The sequence below is a fragment of the Mobula birostris genome, chromosome 10 (genome assembly GCF_030028105.1).
Source record: "Mobula birostris isolate sMobBir1 chromosome 10, sMobBir1.hap1, whole genome shotgun sequence".
NCBI classification, from domain to species: domain Eukaryota; kingdom Metazoa; phylum Chordata; class Chondrichthyes; order Myliobatiformes; family Myliobatidae; genus Mobula; species Mobula birostris.
In genome coordinates, this window is record NC_092379.1 from 80,268,469 (window position 1) to 80,295,582 (window position 27,114).

The 27,114-nt window shown below is 40.1% G+C and overlaps 1 protein-coding gene across 5 annotated transcripts in view; it reads right to left on the minus strand.

Moving 5' to 3' along the window:
* The window catches only part of diaph2 (diaphanous-related formin 2), a 631,396-nt gene that overhangs the window by 241,078 nt on the left and 363,204 nt on the right, over positions 1-27,114 (minus strand). For all 5 annotated transcript variants that reach the window (XM_072270521.1, XM_072270519.1, XM_072270520.1 and 2 more), the window contains 2 exons: positions 23,740-23,979; positions 7,214-7,343 (listed from right to left, as the gene is read on the minus strand). In XM_072270521.1, coding sequence (XP_072126622.1) covers positions 7,214-7,343; positions 23,740-23,979 — 370 coding nt within the window. The remainder of the gene's footprint in view (positions 1-7,213; positions 7,344-23,739; positions 23,980-27,114) is intronic.

Consider the following 27,114-nt stretch of genomic DNA (forward strand, 5'->3'; position numbering starts at 1 on the left):
AATCGGGAGCGAGAATTGGAAGTGCAAATTTGTAAGGAAATAGCAGATATTTGTAGAAAGCACAAGGTTGTGATTGTGGGAGATTTTAATTTTCCACACATAGACTGGGAAGCCCATACTGTAAAAAGGCTGGATGGTTTGGAGTTTGTAAAATGTGCATAAGATAGTTTTCTGCAGCAATACATAGATGTACCAACTAGAGAAGGGGCAGTGTTGGATCTCCTGTTAAGGAATGAGATAGGGCAGGTGACGGAGGTTTGTGTTGGGGAGCACTTCGGGTCCAGTGATCACAATGCTATTAGTTTCAATATAATTATGGAGAAGGATAGGTCTGGACCCAGGGCTGAGATCTTTGATTGGGAAAGGCTAACTTTGAGGAGATGCGAAAGGATTTAGAAGGAGTGGATTGGGACAATTTGTTTTATGGGAAGGATGTAATAGAGAAATGGAGGTCATTTAAAGGCGAAATTTTGAGGGTACAGAATCTTTATGTTCCTGTTAGGTTGAAATGAAAGGTTAAAAGTTTGGGAGAGCCATGGTTTTCAAGGGATATAGAAAACTTGGTTTGGAAAAAGAGAGAGGAATCTACAATAAATATAGGCAACATGGAGTAAATGAGGTGCTCGAGAAATATAAAGAATTTAAAAAGAATCTTAAGAAAGAAATTAGAAAAGCTAAAAGAAGATAAGAGGTTGCTTTGGCAAGTAAGGTGAAAATAAATCTCAAGGGTTTCTACCATTATATTAATAGCAAAAGGATAGTGAGGGATAAAACTAGTCCCTTAGAGAATCAGAGTGGACAGCTATGTGTGGAGCCAAAAGAGACGGGGGAAATTCTGAACAATTTCTTTTCTTCAGTATTCACTAAGGAGAATGATATTGAATTGTGTAAGATAAGGGAAACAGGTAGGGAAGTTATGGAAACTATGATGATTAAAGAAGAGGAAGCACTGGCACTTGTAAGGAATATAAAAGTGGATAAGTCTCCGGGTCCAGACAGGATATTTCCTAGGACCTTGAGGGAAGTTAGTATGGAAATAGCAGGGGCTCTGACAGGAATATTTCAAATGTCATTAGAAACAGGGATGGTGCCGGAGGATTGGCGTATTGCTCATGTTGTTCCATTGTTTAAAAAGGGAATGATTGGCCTGTGAGTTTGACGTCAGTGGCAGGTAAATTGATGGAAAGTATTCTTAGAGATGGTATATATAATTATCTGGATAGACAGGGTCTGATTAGGAACAGTCAACATGGATTTGTGCGTGGAAGGTCATGTTTGACAAATCTTATTGGATTTTTTGATGAGGTTACTATGAAAGTTGACAAGGGTAAAGCAGTGGATGTTGTCTATATGGACTTCAGTAAGGCCTTTGACAAGGTCCTATATGGAAGGTTGGTATGGAAGGTTCAATCGTTAGGTATTAATATTGAAGTAGTAAAATGGATTCAGCAGTGGCTGGATGGGAGACGCCAGAGAGTGGTGGTGGATAACTGTTTGTCAGATTGGAGGCCAGTGACTGGTGGTGTGCCTCAGGAATCTGTACTGGGTCCAATGTTATTTGTCATATACAATAATGATCTGGATGATGGGGTGGTAAATTGGATGAGTAAGTATGCAGATGATACTAAGATATGTGGAGTTTTGGATAATGAAGTAGGTTTTCAAAGCTTGCAGAGAGATTTAGGCCAGTTAGAAGAGTGGGCTGAAGGGTGGCAGATGCAGTTTAATGCTGATAAATGTGAGGTGCTACACTTTGGCAGGACTAATCAAAGTAGGACATACATGGTAAATGGTAGGGCACTGAAGAATGCAGTAGAACAGAGGGATCTAGGAATAATGGTGCATAGTTCCCTGAAGGTGGAATCTCATGTGGATAGGGTGGTGAAGAAAGCTTTTGGTATGCTGGCCTTTATAAATCAGAGCATTGAGTATAGGAGTTGGGATGTAATGTTGAAATTGTACAAGGCATTGGTGAGGCCAAATTTGGAGTATTGTGTCCAGTTCTGGTCACCGAATTATAGGAAAGATGTCAACAAAGTAGAGAGTACAGAGAAGATTTACTAGAATGTTACCTGGGTTTCATCACCTAAGTTACAGAGAAAGGTTAAACAAGTTGGGTCTTTATTCTTTCGAATGTAGAAGGTTGAAGGGGGACTTGATAGAGGTATTTAAAATTATGAAGGGGATAGATAGAGTTGACGTGGATAGGCTTTTTCTATTGAGAGTGGGGGAGATTCAAACAAGAAGACATGAGTTGAGAGTTAAAGGGCAAAAGTTTAGGGGTAACATGAAGGGGAATTTCTTTACTCAGAGAGTAGTAGCTGTGTGGAACGAGTTTCCAGCAGAAGTGGTTAAGGCAGGTTCGATGTTGTCGTTTAAATTGGACAGCTATATGGACCGGAAAGGAATGGAGGGTTATGGGCTGAGTGCAGGTCGGTGGGACTAGGTGAGAGTAAGAGTTCGGCATGGACTATAATTGTTTCCATGCTGTAATTGTTGTATGGTTATATGGTTAAGTCAATAACGATAAACTGTATGGTTGCCAGTTTAAACTAGGGTAAGTTCACAGAATTACCCACGATAATTATTGTTGATATCCTCCTCTACTTTCCCCAAATTAGATGAGTAAAACTGAAAGAACCTATTTTGCTAAACAATATGTCAAATTTTCTCATGTTTGACTGGTCCATCTGTACAACAGAAATTGACTTTTGCACTGAAGCAAAAGAGGAATCCCTGTTCCCACCCTCTATCTCAGTTTACTCCTTCCGTTTGCCTTTGGTAATGTACTGAATCCACACATTCTACTATTATTCTGTCTGAGATATGTGTGATTTATGAATTATATATTCATATATTTCATGTAATATCATTGATGTGTTTTAGAATTATGAATAAATTAAATCTACTTCACTGTCCTCGTCTACTCTACCCATTAACTATTTAGGACGGCCTGTCAAGGTTCAGCCACAAAGTTTAGTGAAGAATGTAGAGAATGGTGGTTAAGCCGAATATTTCGAGGAAGGATTATAGAGCGTAAGCGGCGGAAGATGTAGAGATGTTGAATTAGAAATTTGGGACTTTTAGAGGATGGTAGAGTCAGGCCTGGGTCACAAGCAATGCTGGGTAGGAGGTATCTGAGGTAGTTGTGAGGGCCCTGAAGGGCCAAACAAGTCTATCATTAATGAGAGCGGCTTGTTGTAGGATTACCTGGCTGAATTCCACAAGTCTAGGCCGATCTCCTTTAAGTAAAACTGAAGCAAGCCAGAAACATTATGAAGATATGCTTTAGCATGACCTGTTTAAGAAGGGGCTGGGAAGAACTGCAAAAATGAAAATTGTGGGTGACATCCAGAAGTCCATTTCATATCATTTGATACCTATGCACATCTCCACTCTGCTGAAACATATGAGGAACGCAAAGGAAAATCATGATCTTCATTCAACTCACAGCACCCAACTCTTATTTATTTTGTAATTGTGTAGGTAGTACTTAAAGATTGATTCCATGCAATCTAATTTACAGGGATAGGCATGCAGTTAGTTTTTGTTTTCTTTTTTGCATGAACTCAATTGTCTTTTACTTTATTCATATATAAGTGGCTGCTCTATACTTCACTGGACATATTCTCCATCCTTTCTGAAATACAAGTGTAATGTTAGTTACCTACTGATCCTTTGTTGCAAAGTCTTTCAAGATTCCGGAGGCCATTTTGGAGAAGCCACTGTGTGAGTGGGCCAGTGTAGGAGTCTGAGGCTTCAGCAAGGAGGCACAGGTGGGTAGCATGTATGAATAGGCAAGGTATTTTTTTTATATAAGTAACTAAAAAAAATACCAAACTACTAGAAAATAAATAGAGATGCAGGATCTGGTGATGTGTAGTAGCTGCACGTTGCAGGAGCTGGTGGACCCCATTGTGGTCCCTGGTGACCATATGTGCAAAAAGCATTGGTTTCTCAAGGAACTCAGGCTGAAAGTTAATGATATGGAATCTGAGCTTCAAACACTATAATGCACAGGGAGGGGGAAGAGTTATCTGGGCATTGGATTTGAGGAGACGGTCACACTCATTAGATTAAACCACTTCAAATTCTGTCCATGGCCAGAGACTCGAGGGTGTGACTGCAAGTGAGGCAAATGGGGGAAATCTAAGAGGTAGTGCTACTTCAAATTCTGTCCGTGGCCAGAGACTCGAGGGTGTGACTGCAAGTGAGGCAAATGGGGGAAATCTAAGAGGTAGTGCTAGAGAAACCCCAGCCTTTGAGCTTACCTCACACGTCTGAGATTATTTCTGCCTGTGAGGATGAGAGTGGGGGTTGCAGGAAGAATGAACAACCAAACCACGGCACTGTGAATCAGGGAGCAACTCGGGGGTGGGGCGAGGGGGAGGAGAGAAAAGAAATGTAGTTGTAGTTGGGGATAATATAGTCAGGAGAATAGACACAATTCTGTCACAAGGATTGAGAATCTTGAAGTCTGCGTTGTCTACACGGTGCCCAAGTTTGGGACATCTTAGGACTTACACAATACAGCAAAAGTTAATGGGAAGCTAGAGGACTGGAAGCGTTCAAAAAGCAACAAAGGCAAATTAAAAAAAAATAAAGAGAGAAAAAATTGAATATGAAAGTAAGCCAACCAATAATATAAATGGAGAAGACTATAGGTTTTCCCTGTGGAAGACATCAGCCACATGCCAGAAATTTGAATGTTGGGGAGAGGGGGGTGCAAAAGTTAGTATAGTTGCTATTACTAAGGAGAAGATGTCCGAGAAGCTGAAAGATCTGCAGGCAGAAAGTCACTAGGATCAGACAGACTACACGCTAGGTAGCTGAAGAGATTCTGGAAGTAGTAATGATTTTTGAAGAAGCATTGGAATCTGGAAAATCATAAATGTCACTACACCCTTTAAGTGAGGGAGGACAGGAAAAAGACAGGAAATTATGGTCCAGTTAGCCTGACTTCAGTGGTTGGCAATGTTGAGGTTTCAGTATATTTGGGGGCACACGATAAAAGAGGCCAAAGTCAGCATGATTTCCTTCAGGGAGATTTTGCCAGATAAATCAATTGGAATTCTTCAAGGAAGTAACAGGCAGGATAGACAAAGGAGAGTCAGTGCAGATTGTTAACTTGGACTTCAGAAGGCCTTTGACAAGGTGCCATACAGAAAGCTAATTAACAAAATAAGAGGTCAGAATATTACAGGAAAGCTACTAACATGAATAGAGCTTTGGCTGACTGGCAGGAGGCAATGAGTGGGAATAAAGGGGGCCTTCTTGGTTGGCTGCTGGTGACTAGTGGTGTTCTATAGGGGTCAGAGTTGGGTCCACTATTTTTCACAATACGTTAATGATCTCAATGATGGAACTGATGGCTTTATTGCCAGGTCTGCAGATGATACAAAGATAGGCAGAGGGACAGGTAGTGTTGAGGAAGCAAGAAGACTGCAGAAAGATTTGGATAGATTAGGAGAGTGGGCTAAGAAAGTGACAGATGGGAAGTATATGGTCATACACTTTGGTAGAAGGAACAAAGATATAGACTATTTTCTAAATGGGGAGCAAATTCAGAAATCAAAGATGCATAGAGATTTGGGAGTCCTTGAGCAGGGTTCCCTAAAGGCTAAGTTGCAGATTGAGTTGGTGGTAAGGAAGGCAACTGTAATATTAGCATTCATTTCCAGGGACTAGAAAATAAAAGTAAGGCTGTTATTGCTGAAGCTTTAAGGCATTGATCAGACCACATTTTGAGGTCTTGTATCTAAGAAAGAATGTGCTGGCACTGGAGAAGGTAGAGAGCAGGCTTACAAAAAGCTGTGAAGGAAAGGGCTAAAAAAAAAAAAATGAGGGGCATTTAATGGCACTGGGCCTGTACTCCCTGGAATTAAGAATGAGGAGAGAGGTCTTATAGAAAGATATTTAATCGTAAAAGGTCTAGATAGCATAAACATGGAGAAGATGCTTCCAAGATTAGTGGTGAATATACAGAATTCATTGCCACAGACAACTGTGGAGGCCAAGTCATTAGGTATATATAAAGCAGAGGCTGTTAGGTTCTTGATTAGTAAAGGTGTCAAAGTTTTCAAGAAGAAGGCAGGAAAATGAAAAAAATCAGCCATGATCAAATTACAAAGCAGACTTAATATGGAGCATGGCCTAATTCTGCTTCTATGTCTTACGGTCTTAGTAATGCTTCTTCTATTTTACCTCTACCTCCTTAGAATACCCATATGGGGATCACACCTGTTTCTACGCTGGATCTCCATGTAATTGATTTTTATTGGAACAATAAATTGGATGGAATGTAACACGAATAGCGATGATTAGGTTAAAAAGTAGGGGTGCATTTACTAGCTGAAGAAAGCAAAATGAAGTTTCTTTATAAAAAGCTATGTCCATTCAGTAACTTACTCAAACATTTATAATGAAGGCAAGACTGATAAATCTGTGAGTATGCAGTGGTTATGTTTAATGGATAAGGAATGGGGAAAAGTGAAGAGAGAAGGGGAGAAAGAGAAAATACAGTTTCAAAAGGTTATGACTTCTTAACAAACTACATACAGAAACATTATCACACATACTGAAGAAACTGCTTAGAACCAGCAGGCAAATGAGTACCACATCTTAAAATGAATCTAACTTGTGAATCAATTGTGGCTGCATGATGTATGAGCTATGGTTTAGTAGTAATGTGCTCTAAAGAACTTCAGTCAAATAAGAAACAAAAAATAATAATGTACAATAATGCAAAGTACAATACTATACAATGGTAAAGGTTGAAAATACAAGTACTGAGTATCACAGAGGATAATTCAGTATAGAAACAGTAAAGTTTAAAGCAAAGATATTTCTGTTTAATGTTTCCAAGATACATAAAATATATAAAACATTGACGTATTTTCTGCCCAAGTATGTCTACGGTTACATATCTACTTTGTTTCAGTGCTGCTCTGGCGAAGTGAGCGAAGCAACCAAGTTAACTACACACTTGAGAAACTCACTTACTGTAGTAGAGCCATTTAGGTTGAGTGTTCATATAGTTCATCTATAGATGTCTATGTTAAGCTCCAGCATAATGTGGTGCGTAACAAGATTTTATGGTTAGGCTGTTCAGGGAAAGCTTTACTTTAACACTTACCACTAAAATGCTTTTAAAAGCTCTTCTCTGAATTCCATCATTATAATGTAACAAGCACCATTCCAGTCATAGACGTACCTTTGCTTGCACTTTCTGTGTGGATTATTTCATCTGTGAATTTCAAGATGTCTGGATACTTCTCTTCTGTAATCTCTGCTAAAAAGTGCATCAATGTTGCCTTCTGGTCGACTGACTTGGTGTCTTTAAGCTGTACAAGAAAACAATAAGATATTCTCCATTAAACTCTCACCTCCATCTACATACAGTATTTATACAAATTTTTCTTAAAAGTTGCAATTGAAACCACATCTACCATTTCCACCGGCAGTTCATTCTGCACTTGCACCACTTGTTTCCTTTTAGATTTTCCTTTAATATTTCACCTTTCAACCTTAGTTCATGATCTCTAGTTCTAGTGTCACCCAACTGCAGTGGAAAAAGACTACTTGCATTTACCCTCTCTATAACCCTCATTATTTTGTATACTTCTTTGTATACCTCTACCAAATCTCCCCTCAATCTCTTATGCTCCTGGGAAAGGAAGTCCTAACCCATTCAACCTTTCCCTGTAACTCAAGTCCTCAAGTCCTGATCACATCCTTGTAAATTCTCTCAGAACTGTTTCAATCTTATTCATATCTTTCCTGTAGGGAGAAGACTCCAAATTTAGCCTCACCATCTTTTACAAATTCAACACAACATCCCAACTCATATTTTGCCTGGGTATCTTCCAGCCTGATGGCATTAACATTGATTTCTCTAATTTACATGAATTTCTTTCCCCTTCCCCTTCTCTCTTTTTCCATTCTCTATTCTGGCTCCCTCTTATGTCTTCACACTTGCCCATTACCTCCCTTCTGGTGCTTCTCCTCCTCCTTCCCTCACTCCCATAGTTCACTCTCCTCCCTATCAGATTCCTTCTCCAGCCCTTCTCTTTCCCCACCCCTATCTTCATATTCTGGCTTCATCCCCTTTCTTTTCCAATCCTGATGAAGGCTCAGTCCGAAATGTCGAGTGTTTATTCCTCTCCGTAGATGCTACCTGATTTGCTGAGTTCCTCCAGCATTTTGTGGGTGTTACTTTTGTACAAAATATTCTGAGTTATGAAGGCCAATATACCAAAACCTCCCTTTATTGCCCTATCTAACCGTTGACAGCACATTCAAGGAATTAGGGATCTGCATTCTCAGGTCCTTTTGTTCTACCGCACTTCTCAGTGCCCTACCATTCAATATGCAAGTCCTACCCTGATTTGAATTGAGATTCAAAAATAAATTGATGCCAAATTTGAAATTAAGTTCAAGTAATATTCCACCCACAGTTCCTTCATGAATAATTGAACTTTCCTCACAGTTCGTTCCACACTTACACCACCCTTTGAGTGAAATTGCTTCCCACCAAGGCTGCCTTAAATATTTCACCCTTAACCTATGATCTCTAGTAGTCCCACCCAACCTCCATAGAAAAAGTCAGCATTTACCCTATTTAACCCCTCATGATAAAACTTTCTGAGAATTTCTCTAAAAGAATTCTCTTTTTTTGTTTTCTATGATAAATCCAACCATAGACTTTGTAGAAAGTAGTATGTCACTTGTCAATTACGTTCTGAAAATCCAGATAATCTTTAGGTTCAACATAATCAATGTGTTATCATATTGGGCATTCACGGTGGGGGGGGGGGGAGTGATTAGGAAATGCGGTTCTATTATGCAACACACACAAAATGCTTGAAGAACAGCAGGCAAGGCAGAATCTATGGAAAAGAGTACAGTTGATGTTTCGGACCGAGACCCTTCGGCAGGACTTCTAGCATCTACAGATTTTCTCTTGTCTGTGAGGGGCTCTCTTCTGAACTAGTTTGTGGAGGTCAGCCAGTTCCACAAGGTTTGTTTTTCACTAAAATGAAAGATGGGGGTGGGGGGAAGGCAGCAGTAGTTGCTGACCTTCGCTCCCAATGTCCAATCTGGAATAAAGCCATTGTTTGGAGTAGACAAATGTAATTTGTAAATTTATCCCTAAATTGCAAAATGTAAACATCTTCTAATACGATCATAGCTTCCTCAAGAGGCATGATGTTTTTATTGTTTTTCACACCATTCCCTGTAAACTCTTCAGAGATTGTTGTGTGTGAAAATACTAGGAGGTCAGCAGTTTCAGACTTAAGGAACATTGATTACAGATCTTTGGACTGAAGTCCATAACTCACTGAGAGTATCAGCACAAGTAGATAGGGTGATCAAGGCAGCATTTGACATGCCTACCTTCATAGGCAGAACTGAGTTAAAGAGTCAGGAAATTTGCATTTGGAATGCTGTGCACAGTTCTGGTCCCCATTACGTGAAGGATGTGGAGGCTTTGGAAATGGTACAGAAAGAAAGATGTCTGACTTAGAGAGCATAAGCTGTAAGAGGTTGTATAAACTCTAATGATTTTCTCTGGAGCATCAGAGGCTGACCTTATAAAATAAAATTATAAAAGTATAAGCAATCCTCTCACTGGGCTTGTATATAAACTTGGCTCGTTAGCTAGCTCTGCTAATGGCCACGTAACTCAGCAGTAAAGCCACCTTTCATAAGCAATTATGTCTAGGGTCTGTATAATTTGGGGTTCAACCAAACAGGAAAGTTGGGATGTTCTGGGGAGAAATATAAATTGTAGTGATTGCTGTATAAATACTGCTTCATGCAAAGTTATCATTCACAAGGAAATTAACAGATCATATATCAGCATAAAATTACTAAAGAAATATATTTACTAAACTTTCAAATTTAACAAACAGTTACAGAAAAAGAAGAAAACTGGAAGGGCCCATTACAGTTAAAACAGTCTAAATGTACACATAAACACTGGAGCTCATTTCTGGAGTAGTCGGGTGTATTGATTTCCTCACATGCTGAACCGCCAGAGTCCGCATGATGGCACCCGCCACAGTCCAAGGACCATCTCGAACAAACTGGCTCCCTCAGCAGTAATGGCCCTTTCTCTTCAGAGCCATTCATCTGCACAAAGCAATTCTTACAACAGGGACTCTTTTTGATCGGCATCTTCCCTTGTCCCCCACTCTGCAGCTCCTGCTAAAAACCCAAACTAGACTACTGTCCTTCAGAAATCTGCTCCCACCCAGCACTCTTGGATATTCCACTGGGCAGAAAGTTACAACACATACAAAGACAATCCTGAATGGCAGACACAACATTCCTAAGTTGGACAACATGACTCCTTATCTTTAGCTGAAGCCAAAACACTCTTACTAGTAGGATACTATAGCAGCAGAAATCTTAACTAGGGCGTTACATACATAAAATTATGAAAAGCATAAATAAGAGAGATAATTGTGCATCTTTAGCCACATAGGGGGAAAATGTCAAATACTGAAGGGCATAGGTTAAAGGGAGAAAGTTTAAAGGAGATGTGTGAGGCAAGTGCTTTTTTTATATACACAGAATATGGTAGGCGCCTGGAATGCGCTGCCAGGAGAGGTGGTAAAAACAGATACTGTAACAGCATTGAAGGGGCATTTAAATAAGACTCGTGAACAGGTAGGGAATTAAGGGATACAAACCTAGTACTGACAGATGGGATTAGTTTAGATTGGTATCATGGTCAATACAGCTGGTGAGAAGATGAGCCTATTCCTGCACTGCACTTTTCTATAAATTTCAAGATGAAATGATGGTGCCAAAATATAAGACATGAATTGGAGGAAGAACAATCCTATTTTTGTAAGAAAGGCCATGGCAATGGTAAACTGCCAGCAACTAATTGCAGATAAATCTACACCTGAGAAATTGGAGTCATCAAAAGTGGAAATGATAGGAGCTCAGTTCCATCCTGGTCCTGCAACAGTGAAAGTTAAGAATAGCAGTCCCTGATGTCAAGGAAAATCGAGGACTGAATTTAAAAAAGGAAGCTTACAGAGGGTATAGATGACTGAAATCTGGAAAGGGCCTTCAGTGCAAAAGTTGCATAAGGATCCTTTAAAAAAAGAAATTAGGAGGGTTTAGTACCATCATTCCCACAATCCTGATTGAGAAGTTGCAGAACCTGGGCCTCTGTACTTCCCTCTGTAATCGGATCCTCCATCTCCTAAGCAGACGACAACAATCTGTGCGAATTGGTGATAACGTCTCCTCCCCGCTGTTGGTAAGCACTGGTGCACCTCAGGGGTGTGTGCTTAGCCCACTGCTTTACTCTCTGTATGTCCATGACTGTGTGGCCAGGCATAGCTCTAATACCATCTATAACTTTGCTGATGAAACAACCATTCTTGGTAGAATCTCAGATGGTGACGAGAAGGTGTACAGGAGAGAGATATGCCAACTAGTAGAGTGGTGTTGCAGCAACAACCTGGCATTAAACGTCAGTAGGACGAAAGAGCTGATTGTGGACTTCAGGAAGGGTAAGACGAAGGAACATATGCTAATACTCATACGGGGATCAAGAGTGGAGAGAATGAACAATTTCAAGTTCCTGGGTGTCAAGATCTCTGAGATCTAACCTAGTCCCAACATATCGTTGCAGTTATAAAGAAGGCAAGACAGTGACTATACTTCATTAGGAGTTTGAAGAGATTTGACATGTCAACAAATACATTCAAAATCTTCTATAGTTGTACTGTGGCGAGCATTTTGACAGGCTGCATCACTGTCTGGTACAGGGGGACTACTGCACAGGACTGAAATAAGCTGCAGAGGGTTGTAAATCTAGTCAGCTCCATCTTGGGTACTAGCCTACAAAACACCCAGGACAGCTTCAAGAAGCATTGTCTCAGAAAGGCAGCATCCATCATTAAGGACCTCCAGCACCCAGGGCACACCCTTTTCTCACTGTTACCATCAGGTAGGAGGTACAGAACCCTAAAGGCCCACACTCAGCGATTCAGGAACAGCTTCTTTCCCTCTGCCATCCGATTCCTAAATGGACTTTGAACCCTTGGACACTACCTCACTTTTTTTTATATGTTATTTCTGTTTTTGCACGATTTTTAATTTATTCAATATACGTATACTGTAATTGATCTACATATTTATGATTATTTTATTGTTTTTTAAATCTTCTGTATCATGTATTGCATTGAACTGCTGCTGCTAAGTTAACAAATTTCATGACGCATGCCAGTGATAATAAACCTGATTCTGATCCTGAAGTTGAGTGCATGAAATATCACTGACAAACAAGATCAAGGAAAATCCCAAATCATTTTACAAGTATACTTCTTACTTGCATTCATTAAGGAGAAGCATGTTGTATTGGAAAACTCAGGGAGAAGTATGGGGACATCCGAAAACATGATTTCATTGGCTATCTTACAGTCTGAAGGTGGATAATTCCCTTAGGCTTGACCAAATGTTTCCAAGTTATCATGACATGCAAAGGCAATTTCTGTGAACTAAAAAATTACTGGAGAGCAGCAAATATGTTACCTTTTTTCAAGGATAGCAAGTTTAAAGCATGCAATTAAGGTCTTTCTAATTGGGGAAAATATCAGAGAGATAGGTATTAATTTACACTTAATAAGTTGATATTATCCCTCAGACTTTTCCCCAATTAGGAGGGGCAGGGGTTAATAAAAGATAATATATATGCCTTTATTGGTGGAGAACCTGCCTGAATAATTTTGTTGAATTCTTTGAAAAGAAGACAAGATAATTTAACGAGCATGGTGCAGTTGATGTGGTTTAAATGGACTTCAGTAAGGCCTTTGACAACATCCAACATGGAACACTGATTTAAAATGTTAATGCTTTTTCGCTTTAAACCAGCTGTGGGAGGATCTGATTGAGGTATCATAAAACATTGGGGAGGGGGAGGGTGGAATAGATAGCATATTTTTCCTGATAGTTGCAGGGTCTAAAACTATGCGGATTGGGCTAAAATGTGAGAGGTTTAGTTGGGAATCTGAGCAGGAAGTTTATTTACCAACAGGATGCCTGGATTCTGGAATATACTGTCTGGAAGGGTGGAGGTGTGCTTTATAGACAGATAGGCTCAAAACTTAAGTATCTTATCAAGCACTTAAATAAGACCATAAAACCAGAAGATACAAGAGCAGAAATAGGCCATTTGGCCCATCCATTCTGCCTTTCTATTTCATCATGGCTGATCTATGTCCCTCGGCTTTCTCCCCATAACCCTTCATGCCCTGCCTAATCAAGAATCTAACAACCTCTGTCTTAAATATACCCAATGACTTGGCCTTCTCAGCCATCTGATTCACCCACTCTGGCTGAAATCACCACAGCATTGAAGGCTACAGGGCAAGAATTGGTGAAATAGATTAATTCAGAGGGGTCCTTATAGAACAACCTAGCTGCCTTAGTAATTAATAACTACAGGACTATGTCAAAATTATCACATTTAAGTAAAATCATTCAAAGGTTGCTTATCAGCAACTTAATAGCTTTTTTTGCACTAAGCAACTGTATTGATGTCCTCCAGTCTGGACTTCAACAGCACCATAGCACTGAGATTGTTCTAGTCAAGATTTTAAATGACATCCACTTAAACCATGATGATGATGATAAAATTTCAGTTTTGGTTTTACTGGATCTTAGGTCTGCATTTGACACAGTTGACCAGGGCATATTACTTGGGCAGACTGGAAAACTGGGTGGGACATTCCAGCACAGTCCTAAAGTGGTTTAAATCATATTTACAAGACAGGGACTATTTTCAACCGATTGGAATATCTGACCAAATTAAAATGATATAAAGAGTGCCTCAAGGGTCCATTCTAGGGGCTCTTCTGTTTAACATATACACGCTCCCTCTTGTTCAAATCATATAGCAAGCAACAAAATATAGGTGACACACAGATTTATTTAACAGTGTCATCATGTAACAATGGTCCCAAACAATCACTAAAAACGGTATTGAACAAATCACTGATTGAATGAACTAAAATCTCCTCGAGTTAAACAAAGAGAAAACTGAAATAATTGTTTTTGGTGCCAAAAAAGAGCGATTAAAAGTCAGTGCTCACTTAGAATCCCTGTCATTAGAGACCACAAACCAAGCCTGAAACCTCAGTGTTGTGATGGACTCCAATTTAAATTTTAACTGCCACTTTAAGATGACTACAAAGTCAGCCAACTACCGTCTTAAAAATATAGCGAGAGTTAAAGGGCTTATATCTCAGCAAGATCTAGAAAAACTGCTCCATGCATTTGTTTTCAGTAGGCTTGACTACTTTAATAGCATTTTCACAGGTCTCTGTCAAAAATCCCTCAGACACCTGCCGCTCATTAAGAACATTGCTGCTAGAGTCCTCACTATATGTAACTATATGTTATAATTATGTGGTTTTTGTCAGTTTTTCAGTCTTGGTCTGTCTTGTGTTTCTGTGATATCACACTGGAGGAACATTGTATTATTTCTTAATGCATGCATTACTAAATGACAATAAAAGAGGACTGCGCGTCCTCATAATCTAATCTAATCTAATCTCATCTAAGACCAGGAAAGTAGAACATATCACTCCAGTTCTCAGATCACTACACTGGCTTTCTGTCCATCAGAGGATTAACTTCAAAAAATTACTACTGGTTTATAAGCACTGAATGGTCTAGGGCCAAAATACATTTCCAATCTTTTGCTGAATTATGAACCTTCCCGAGCTCTCAGGTCGTCTGGGCAGGTCTGCTTACTGTCCCCAAGGTCAAAACTAAACATGGTGAAGTAGCTTTTAATTACTATGCTCCACATATCTGGAATAACCTTCCAGAGGATCTGAAGTCTGCCCCAACTTTAAGCTCTTTTAAATTCAGGATTAAAACTTTCCTTTTTGCTGCAGCTTTTAATTAGAAACTCTTGCATTGTAACTTCTATCTACCATATCCATTTTTGGTGTGATTTTACTCTCTTATATATTGTCTGAAATTTGATGTTTGGTTTTTGTATTTTGTTCAAGGTAAATCACTTTGAACTGCCCTGTTTGAAAAGTGCTATACGAATAAACTTGCTTGCATAATAATCAGGACGAACACGGTGTACAAAGAACCTATTTTGTACAGTTTGGCCCTATAATTTAAAGAGGAAATAGTCTTTTCTTGTGCTGCTTTAATCATTCTATATCTCCCAAATTATCTCCTTAAGGAGCCTTTAAAACAGGGATTCCCAACCCGGGTTCCATGGACCCCTCCGAAAATGTTAGGAATAGAAACATAAAAACATAGAAAACCTACAGCACAATACAGGCCCTTTGGCCCACAAAGCTGTGCCAAATATGTCCTTAACTTAGAATTACCTAGGCTTACCCATAGCCCTCTATTTTTCTAAGCTCCATGTATCCAACCAGGAGTCTCTTAAAAGACCCTATCGTTTCTACCTCCACCACGGCCGCCGGCAGCCCGTTCCACACACTCACCACCCCCTGAATAAAAAACTTACCCCTGACATCTCCTCTATATCTACTTCCAAGCCCTCTCGCGCTAGCCATTTCAGCCCTGGGAAAAAGCCTCTGACTACCCACATGATCAATTCCTCTCATTACCTTGTACACATCTTTATCACGTCACCTCTCATCCTCCGTCACTCCAAGGAGAAAAGGCAGAGTTCACTCAATCTATTCTCATAAGGCATGATCCCCAATCCAGGCAACATCCTTGTAAATCTCCTCTGCACCCTTTCTATGGTTTCCATGTCCTTCCTGTAGTCAGGCTACCAGAACTGAGCACAGTACTCCAAGTGGGGTCTGACCAGGGTCCTATACAGCTGCAACATTACCTCTCGGCTCCTGAACTCAATCCCACGACTGATGAAGACCAATACACTGTATGCCTTCTTCACCACGGTGTCAACCTGCGCAGCAGCTTTGAGTGTCCTATGGACTTGGACCCCAAGATCCCGCTGATCCTCCACAATGCCAAGAGTTATGCCATTAATTTTGCCATAATATTTGACCTACCAAAATGAACCACCTCACACTTACCTGGGTTGAACTTCATCTGCCGCTTCTCAGCCCAGTTTTGCGTCCTATCAACGTCCCACTGTAACCTCTGACAGCCCTCCACACTATCCACAAAATCCCCAACCTTTGAGTCATCAGCAAATTCACCAACCCATCCCTCCACTTCCTCATCCAGGTCATTTATAAAAATCACAAAGAGTAGGGGTCCCAGAACAGAGCCCTGAGGCACACCATTGGTCACTGGCCTCCATGCAGAATATGACCATCTACAACCACACTTTGCCTTCTGTGAGCAAGCCAGTTCTGGATCCACAAAGCAACATCCCCTTGGATGCTATGCCTCCTTACTTTCTCAATAAACCTTGCATGGGGTACCTTATCAAACGCCAGAGGCTCAGCAATCTCTTCCCTTGCTTCCCACAGTAGCCTGAGGTACATCCCGTCTGGTCCCCATGACCTATCCAACTTGATGCTTTCCAAAAGCTCCAGCACATCCTCTTAATATCTACATGCTCAAGTTTTTCAGTCTGTTGCAAGTCATCCCTACAATTGCCAAGATCCTTTTCCGTAGTGTATACTGAAGCAAAATATTCGTTAAGTACCTCTGCCATCTCCTCCGGTTCCATACACACTTTTCCACTATCACACTTGATTGGTCCTAATCTCACACGTCTTATCCTTTTGCTTTTCACATACTTGTAGAATGCCTTGGGGTTTTCCTTAATCCTATCCACCAAGGCCTTCTCATGGCCCCTTCTGGCTCTCCTAATTTCATTCTTAAAGCTCCTTCCTGCTTGCCTTATAATCTTCCAGATCTCTACCATTACCTAGTTTTTTTGAACCTTTCATAAGCTCTTCTTTTCTTCTGGCATAAAAAAGGTTGGGAACCCCTGCTTTAAAAGATTCCTGGTCCATGCATTTGATTTTATTGAACTGATTCACCCAATCTTAAAAAGGTACTTTTGAAATTTGAAACTTATTCCAAATTCAAACAATATTTACGAAGTACACAATTTCAGCTTTAAAAATTAATATTTTCATCAATGATGATGTTTTTCTGATAAATATATTGAAACTGCTCTGCGCATCAAGGTTTTTCCCAAACACTCAATACTTAAATCAATGATCACTTGCAATTTACCAGTTGTGATCCACAGTAATGCCGTTACAATCTCTCCACAATCTTTCCACCCATTGGTAGAAGGAGTTTATTAAATTGTTATAAAGAGTCCACAATTTGAAGCCTGTTATTGATTTAAAATCTTTTGGAACATTACAAGGAATATAATAAGAATGTCTGTGTTTGATAAACGTTTATCCATCTTCTACATGACCTAAGTAATTTGTTCTCAATTAGAATTACTCATAATTTAAAAATTAATTTACATAGTGTTCTTGTTTCTTTCCTCGACCTTTCCTGGAGCTAGTAGTTTTACGCAAGAAGATGGTTTCATTCATGTTGACACATCTTACATCTCACTCAAGTACCTACTTTTTAAGAGAGCTTAAACAACATTTACACTCTCAATTATTTCTGCACATGCTGAGTTTCGGGTATTATGAGGGACGAAAATGCGACCAATTTTTGTTTCTCCTTCCTAACTTAAAATTTGTCAGGTCAACTCGTATGCTTAAACTAAAATAAGCTTGATTTGAAATTACAGTTTTCCCTGATCTGACACTCTCCCTGATGAATAATTACCCAAAGAGCCTTTGAGAGAAAACAAGCTCAATTCACACCATCTTGTCAAAACACTCTAAAAGTATAATTGGAAGACGATTGCCAGAAAAGAGGTTGAAATCATGAATAATGCAGTACAATACAAAGCAATTCTTGGAAGCTTCCAAAGATAGGAAAAAGCAGAAAAATATTAAACAGTCTACTGTCACTCCACCCACAATGAGAAATACCTCTGTTATTAAATGCCAAAATTAACACAGTGTTGTACATGAAACGTGCAGCCAATTTGCACACAGCAATCTGAGCAGAAATACCTCAGAAATCGTACTGACATGATTTGTGCTTCATATAAAAGAAGCAGATCAGACTGAAAACCTCCAGATATATTCATCTTGTGGACCAGAAACAATTACACTTTGGGGTAAACTATTTCTGAGATATCTAAACTCCTCTAATTCTAGCCTTGATGCTTTAATCACTCCAACATTTATGATTATAACCTCCTTCAAATTGTTCAAGAAATGCTCTAAGAATAAGCCAGGAAATTCTGGTAAGATTGCAGGGTGTTCAAATACAGTAGCCTCTTGGGGGCCAACTAAAGGTGTTTTTTGTCTTTGTTAAATGTCCTCGCAATGATCACAAGTAAATACTGGATCAAGCGTTTTGGACACTAGAGGTCTACCCCATCAGTGAGCTGCTCATTGTTTGCAGGAGCTGGATGGAATGCAGAGCATATTGCTGTCTGCTACAGGAAAGCATCAAAGGCATCAGAGTTCGTGTGTGAAGGTGGGGTGCAGTGTAACTGTGGGTGATTGTCTTGAGCTTTTCTTTTACGATTGCCAAGATCCTGTGTACTGTGATAATGTGAGATGCCACAGGCCAGTTAACCTTGTTTGGTTGCATGACTGCAGACATCCCACCTCTCCCGGAACTTCCGGGAGTCTCCCACATATTAATAGTGGCTCCCTGATGCCCGCAAGTTATATACAATATCACAGAAATCAATTTTTTTGAGAGCAAGCGAGAAAGCAAGCCAGAGCGCGTGAGTGAGAAAGCAAGCGAGAGCACTTGAGAGCGCGTGAGCAACGAGAGAGAGAGAGAGAGCGCGCGCCATTGCAGAGTGTTCCAAAAAAAATAAAACGTGCGTCACCCCAGACTACACTAAAGTGTACCCCTGCCTAATAGGGCTCAAAATAATGACAGTGTTGCTCGCTGCACTGTTTGCAACAAAGACTTTTCTATTGCCCATGGTGGGTTAAGACTGTAAAAGACATGTTGAGGTGAGTTTAACAGGTGTCATTCGTTCATTAGCATAGCTAACGTTATTTAAACTAGCTGGCCAGCTGCTAAGGAGCTACTCTATTGCAGACATCCCCCCCGGAAGTCTCCCACCAATTGATGGTGCTATCTCCCTGAAATGAGTTTTTGCAGGGTGGGATGTCTGTGACAGATGGAGGGGAAACTGTAGTGAGGACCAGGCCTCAAGCCATAGGCCTGCCTGCTACTGCAGACCAGGAAAGGAGAGGCCAGAAGCCATATTGTGTGACTCCATGCTCAGTTGGGGGCTGGCCTTTCCCATCAGTGCTGCTCTCCAGTGTTCAATTGATGAAATGATAGGCTGGATTGCAGAGACTGTGCACCGCTGACAACTGCACCATCAACCTGCAGGACATGTCACACAGGGACTTGGGCTAAGTATATTTTTTTTGAATGACTTTTTTTTTTGCTTGCTATTTTGATTCATGTGCTGTGTATGTTTAGTCATAGTTATACTTTATTGATCCCGGGAGAAATTGGTTTTCGTTACAGTTGCACCATAAATAATAAATAGTAATAAAACCATAAATAATTAAATAGTAATATGTAAATTATGCCAGAAAATAAATCCAGGACCAGCCTATAGGCTCAGGGTGTCTGACTCTCCAAGGGAGGAGTTGTAAAGTTTTATGGCCACAGGCAGGAATGACTTCCTATGACACTCTGTGTTGCATCTCAGTGGAATGAGTCTCTGGCTGAATGTACTCCTGTGCCCACCCAGTACATTATGTAGTGGATAGGAGACATTGTCCAAGATGGCATGCGACTTAGACAGCATCCTCTTTTCAGACACCATCGTCAGAGAGTCCAGTTCCATTCCCACAACATCACTAGCCTTACGAATGAGTTTGTTGATTCTGTTGGTGTCTGCTACCCTCAGCCTGCTGCCCCAGCACACCACAGCAAACATGATAGCACTGGCCACCACAGACTCGTAGAACATCCTCAGCTTCGTCCGGCAGATGTAAAAGGACCTCAGTCTCCTCAGGAAATGCACCTTTGCTCCAGAGGAACGCTGTTTTGTTTAGCTATATTCATGTATGGTTAAATGATTTTTAAATTGATTTTGATTTGATTTGACTTATAGGCCGATGATCCCAACTTAGTTGTGGGTAAATTATTGGAAGGTATTCTAAGGGACAGGATATTTGAGTATCTGATTAGGGACAGTCAACACGCGTTTGCATGTTATAGGTTGTGTCTTGAACAAACAAAATGCCTAACCACATTCACCACTTCTACTCTTGCTCACAGTGCACCAGAATATGTGGATCCCAAATTGGCCTCAACAGCCACCCCCCTCAGAACAGTTTTTCAAGAAAGGCACCAGCCAGGTTGATGAAGGAAAGACAGTGGATATTGTCTACATGGACTTTAGTAAAGACCTGGACAAAGTCCTGCATTGGTGCTTGGTTCAGAACTTTGAGTCTCTCAACATTCAGGATTAAAGATTGGATTTAACATTGGTTTAGTGGAGGAAGCCAGAGAGGTTGCAAATATAAACAGGCTTTTCCTATTGAGTTCGGAGAAATTAGAACTAGCAGTCACAAGTTAAGGTGAATGGTGAGATATTTAAGGAAAACCTTAGGGAGAATTTCTTCACAGAATGGTGTGAGTGTGAAACAAGCTGCTAATGGAACTGGTGGATGTGAGTTTGATTGCAACATTGAAGACAAGTTTGGTAAGTATATGGGTGGGAAAGGTTTGATGGGCTAAACTGCAGGTCAATGAGACAAGACAGAATAAATAGTTTAGCATGGGCTAGATGGGCTGAAGGGTCTGTTTCTGTGCTGTAGTGCTCCATTACTAGCTTAAACCTCTACCTTTCATTTGCTAAATCTCCCAGCTGAACATTTGCTTAGTTACTCCATCAAAATACCTCAGTTTTAAATATCTCTTTTAAACTTTGCATTAACTTTCTCTGAGGAGACTAACACCTATTTACTAATTGATGCCTTGTATTGCTGCCAACATCATGGCCAATCATTCTGCATTACCTGGAAGGCTTGGGCATTCTTCTCCCTAGATGTGATGTCCATTATTGGATATGGTACTTCGCAGCACTCTATAGCTTTTTTGACAAAAGCACGGATGCGACATGTTCTCCCTCATCCCTACCAGCTTTCTGAATGTGTTTGTTCTTGAGTCTCTCTACAATCTATTTACAGTGGAGGCTGGATTAGCATAACAGGGAGAAGGGAATAAAGGTTCAGATTGACATATATGAGAGAAAAACACTAGCATGGACCGGTTCTTTGGAATGGTATGTTTCTGCACTTTATGTCCAATGTAATCCTGTTCAAATATTACATCAATTAAGATTTAATGAATGCCAGCAAATGGCTGACCCACAGTTTGTGATTAAGTTGGTAATCTTAAGCAGGAAAACATTGATTTACAATAAAAACAGAAAATGCTGGAAACACTCAGCAAATGGCACTGATTCAGACACACTGCATTACCCTGTATTTTAAAGTCCTGAATCAAATGCACAGAGACTTATTATTCTATATACAAAGATACATCTGACAATCCATGTTCAAAATGCCAATTTAGAAGAAACAGGCCAAAAACACTTGAAAGCTACACTGAATAAACAAAGCCACACTAACAAAGAAGGAAAATTCAAGCTCAGCAGTGCATGTTCTATGCTCTGAAACAAAGGTGAAAAAAAAACGAGGTTGATAAGGAAGGCACTGTTTGACAGTGATTAAATATCAAAACCCAAACTGTGCAATACTAGATGGAGAAAAGTTTGTCAAACATGCCTGATCAGTTGAGGCTTCTTCCTTGGCACATTCAATTTGATACTCAACATGCAGTCATAACAGTGTATCTTGGCATTCTAATTAATCATTAATTATGAAATCAAATGCACTTCATAAAGTTAATGCCATTTTTAAACAGTGGAACGATATACTAATGTGACAGATTTTCTTGACACATTTCTCCATATATTTTTGTTCCAGTGTCACTTCTCGGCGATGTCAAGTGGAACTTGGGCACTGAATTCAGAGAAAAATGAAAGAATGCAAAATTTTAGATGGAATCTTCAACCACAGACTCTTACAGCTACCTGGACTATACCTCTTCCCACTCTGTTACTTGCTTATAACAGTGGTCCCCAACCTCTGGGCCGCGGACCAATACAATGCCGCGAAGAATGCAGCGGTAGCCAGAATGCACCCAGCACATCTTTAAGAAAAAAGTCGAAATAAACAAGCTAATTAATAAAGTGCCGCCCGGCACATAATCAATTAGCTTGTTTATTTCGGCTCTTTTCTTAAAGATATGCTGGGTGCGTTCCGACTACTGCTGCACCACTGCATTCTTCATGGCAATGCAATGGTCCGCGGCCTGGAGGTTGGAGACCACTGGTTTATAATACCACACCTTTCTCTCAATTCCTCCGCATCTGCTCTCAAAATGAGGATTTTCATTTCAGAACGAAGATGTCCTCCTCCTTTAAAGAAAGGGGCTGCCCTTCCTCCACCATCAATGCTACCCTCAACCACATCCCTTCCATTTTGTGCATGTCTGCTCTAACCCCATCCACCCGCCTCCCTACCAGGCATAGAGTTCCTCTTCTCCTCACCTACCACCCAACCAGCCTCTGCGTCCAACACAAAATCCTCCAGAACTTCCACCATTTCCAATGGGATCCTGCCACCAAGCACATCTTTCCCTCTACCCCCACTTTCTGCATTCCGCAGGGATTGCTCCCTATGCGACTCCCTTGACCATTCATCCCTCCCCACTGATCTCCCTCCTGGTAATTATCCTTGCAAGCGGAACAAGTGCTACACCTGCCTCTAAGCCTCCTTCCTCACTATCATTTGGGCCCCAAACAGTTCTTTCGGGTGAGGTGACACTTCACCTGTGGGTCTTTTGGGGTCATATACTGTGCTCCTGGTGTGGCCTCCTGTATATCCGTGAGACCTAAAGTAGATTAGGAAACCACTTCATCAAGCAACTATACTCCCTCCGCCAGAAAAAGCAGGATCTCCCAGTAGGCACCATTTTAATTCCACTTCCCATTCTGACTTGGTCAATCCATGGCCTCGTCTACTGTCATAATGAGGCTACACGCAGCTTGGAGGAACAACACCTTATGTAGCCTCCAATCTGATAGCATGAGCATAGATTTCTTGAACTTCTGGTATTGGCCACCCCCCTCCTCCACCTTTCCCCATCCCCTTTTCTCTCTCTCACCTCATCCCCTTGCCTACCCATAACCTCCTTCTGGTGCTCCTCTCCCTTTTTTTTTTTACATGTCCTTCTGTCTTCTCCTATTAGATTCCCCCCTCCCCTTCTCCAGCCCTTTATCGCTTTCACCAATCAACTTCCCAGCTATTTACTTCACCCCTCTCCCTCTTGGTTTCAGCTATCACCTTGTGCTTTTCTCTCTCCCCTCACCTTCCAACTCTTGACTCCTGATCTTTTTTTTCTCCAGTCCTGCTAAAGGGTCTTGGCCTGAAACATAGACAGTCCTCTTTTCCATAGATGCTGCCTGGCCTGCTGAGTTCCTCCAGCATTTTGTGTGTGTTAGATGGAATTATCAGTCATTGCTTATGTGCTTTTGGTGGTCACTTCAAAACCAGTTAGTCAGCAGTGAAGGGAACATGGAAAATTACAATTATCCAAAAATGGGAGGAGAGCAACTATTCTTTATGCAACTTTAAGTCTTTGAATCCTTACCTTGCATAGATAGCTGATGTTGAATCCAAATGTTTGTGCATTCCTGGATCCAGCATTCATATAGTTTCCCACGAGGAGGACCAATTCCAAAATTTTACTGAAGTTCTCACTCTTCTTTAACTCCTCACAAGCAATTGTTACATTCATTATGTCAGGCTTGATGTTATTCACATACTCCTCAAATTGAAGCTTAAAGAGAATATTGTTCAAGCGTGGCTGTAACAACTTCACGGTGCTCATCTGCAAAAATAAGATGACATTTGTTACTTGATTCATATATTCAGACTTAAAAAGGGACAAGTCACTGTCTATGCACTAAGACTACTGAATTAGTTCCGACTCATTCAGGTACATTTTTAAAATGTGGTTAATAACAATCTTATGAAAGGCTAAAAATAGGATGGACTAAATAATTTTTAGCATCTTCACAACAGGCAGAGCAAGTCTTTCCCAATCTCTGCTCAGATACTGTTGAACTATAGGTAGCAAGTTGGCAGTGATACCCGAAATAGTGATATTATCACTGGTACTTAATGCCTCCAAATCAGATGATTAAAAGGCTTACTTTGAAGTACCAAACTCCTATTACCATGGAACAAGCCCCAAGTATGAGATTGTTTTTCCAGTTGATGGAATGCAAAATTAATACATTTTCTCTTTGAAATTCATTGAGGTAACTTTTTATATTACTAAATGAGGCTTCAAATTTTATTCCAAGGCAAGATCATTTTTGCCAGATAATCAAATGGACTGAAACATGTACTCCTGAGTTCGAACGGATTTTGTTAGAATTTAATGAAGGAAATAATGCTGCTCAGTAAAGCAGAATTTGAAAATCTCCAAAATATTAGGTTTAGTACTAGACAACCACAATCAATTCTTTGACCATAAGTACACAACATACACTCAGTGGCCACTTTATTTGGCACCTAATAAAGTGGCATCTGAGTTATGCTCATGGTGTTTTGCTGCTGTAGCCCATCCACTTCAACGTTCGATTTGTTGAGCATTCAGGGATGGTCTTCTGCACATCACTGCTGTAACACATGGCTAGTTGAGTGACTGTCACCTTCCTGTCAGCTTGAACCAGTCTGGCCATTCTACTCTCTCATTAACAATGCATTTTTGCCCACAGAACTGCTGTTCATTGGATGGTTTTTGTTTTTTGCACCATTCTCTGTAAACTCGACATTCATTTGTGAATGAAATCTCAGGAGATCAGCTGTTTCTGAAATACTCAAACCACCTTGTCTGGCATCAACGACTATTCCATCATCAAAGTCACATCTCTTTCCCATTCTGATGTTCTGTCTGAACAACAGCTGAACCTCTTGACCATGTGTGCATGTTTTTATGTATGAGCATTGTTGTCACATGATAAGACTGATTAGATATTTGCATTAACAAGCAAGTGTGCAGGTATATCTAATAAAGTGGCCACTAAGTATACAGATGATAAGCACCTGAACATCCCATACTGAAGGGCACCCAGCTATATACTCCCCTTTTTAATTTTACATTTGTTGCTTTAATTCCAATCTATGCCAAATGTGAAACATAAATTCTTACTTTAATTTAGAGTTGCTAATTTAACAAATTATATTTGAGCTGATATTAAATGCAGTCTCAAAGTGTTTATGTAGCAAATGCATGCTATCAGAAGAAGGTGTTAACTTGGCTTAACACAATGCTTGCTCAACACAGATTGGAGAAAACACATGCAAAAAATAATTATTAAATTTACTTTTTCTGCAGAGAGAGAATTTTTATGAGGGGGAGGGGAGGGGAGGGGAGGGGGGAGGGGGGGTTGGAGAAGGGAAGGAAGGAAGAAAAAAAAAATTGGGAGACCTGCAAAGGTACGTTACTTGGTTTCACAATGTAGTTGTGGCTCTGGTATTTCGAAAATTAAGTCATGTTTTGTGCCCCCAAAAATTAAAGAGGATCCACTGGAGCCATCTTCCCAGAACAAGTGCTGCTATTACATTCCAGTTGGGAGTGCCCAACAAGCATACACTATTTTTTTCAGTGACACTCTGTTCTGTACATGGAAAGATAATGTCATTTGTGCAATAATAGTGAAATATCACTGACCTGACAAGGAATCAGTCCTGGTTGAATTTCCAGAGTGGAGTAATTTGACTAGAAAACTATGATATCAAATATTGAATGCTCTGTTGATTCAATGTCATTTGAATGATATTTCTCCGTGCAGTTAACAAGACAAAGTTTACAAAATAGTTTTTCACTTGAACAGGATCCTTCCTTACAGATTTTTTTTCTTTGATTTTATAGTTTATTATTCGTTTTACTATAAACATGAAGTTAAAAGTTTCATTCGGTATATGGCATTAATACATTTAAAGCAAACAGAACTTCTGCAAACAGTGGGGGGAAATCAAATGACCAAACATCATATGACAATCATAAGAACAGTGATACATTTTGAATACTTTGCAATTAAATGTGACATGATCATATTTCCATGAAGAGATCAGCAGGCTTGTGCCTGAGTACCACTGAGTTAAGCAGTATTCTCAGCAGAGGCCAATAAACATACAGTTCATAACTGTCACAAATGTTATCTCAGGTTTTTTTGTCATTTCAGGTGATAAACAAAAACCAAGAACAATCCATACTGTCCATATAACAACTAAACCTGCATACAATCACTTCCATGTTTTTCCTTTCAACTAATAATGAAAAGGAAGTAAATGGTATCAGCCGCAAAGATGGCTACAAAAAGATTTCAATTCTGTAAATATCTGCAAAGCTAGCTTTTTAAAATTACTTCCGACTACCTCTAAACATAGATGGAGTCTTCAATTACTGAAGTTTTCAGCTTATATCCTTCTGGGCTTTGAAACTCCACAAAAATCTAATTAAAACATGTCCACATCTCATTTTCTCTGCAATTCTCTGGAACTGAAGTGAAGACAACAGTCACAAACAATTCCTGGAATCACCATATGGCCCATGGTTAAGCCAGGCTCTCTCTTCCATTTTGGTCCTAGGCCTAGTTGTCTGTTAAGAACCTGGTTCTCTGCAGTTCAGAATAGCTAAGTGTGGCATAGGTACTTGTCTCCACACACGTACCTTATAGAACTCTCAAAGCAGTTTTGACTGACTGACCCCATCCTCACTGTCACTGCTATCTGTGTCACTGAATATCAAACATGAAGTGATAGTTCATTTATTGAATACATTTAACATTACAAAATTTACTCAAGTGTTTAATGACATGGAATAGAATAAATAAATCCTAAAGTAACGCTACTTGCCCTTTTCCAGGTGTCCCACATTCCCATTCATTTAAAACAGGACTGTTCAGCTTGCACCTGCTGTAGACTTCCCAACTAAAGTGGGATAGAGACCTAA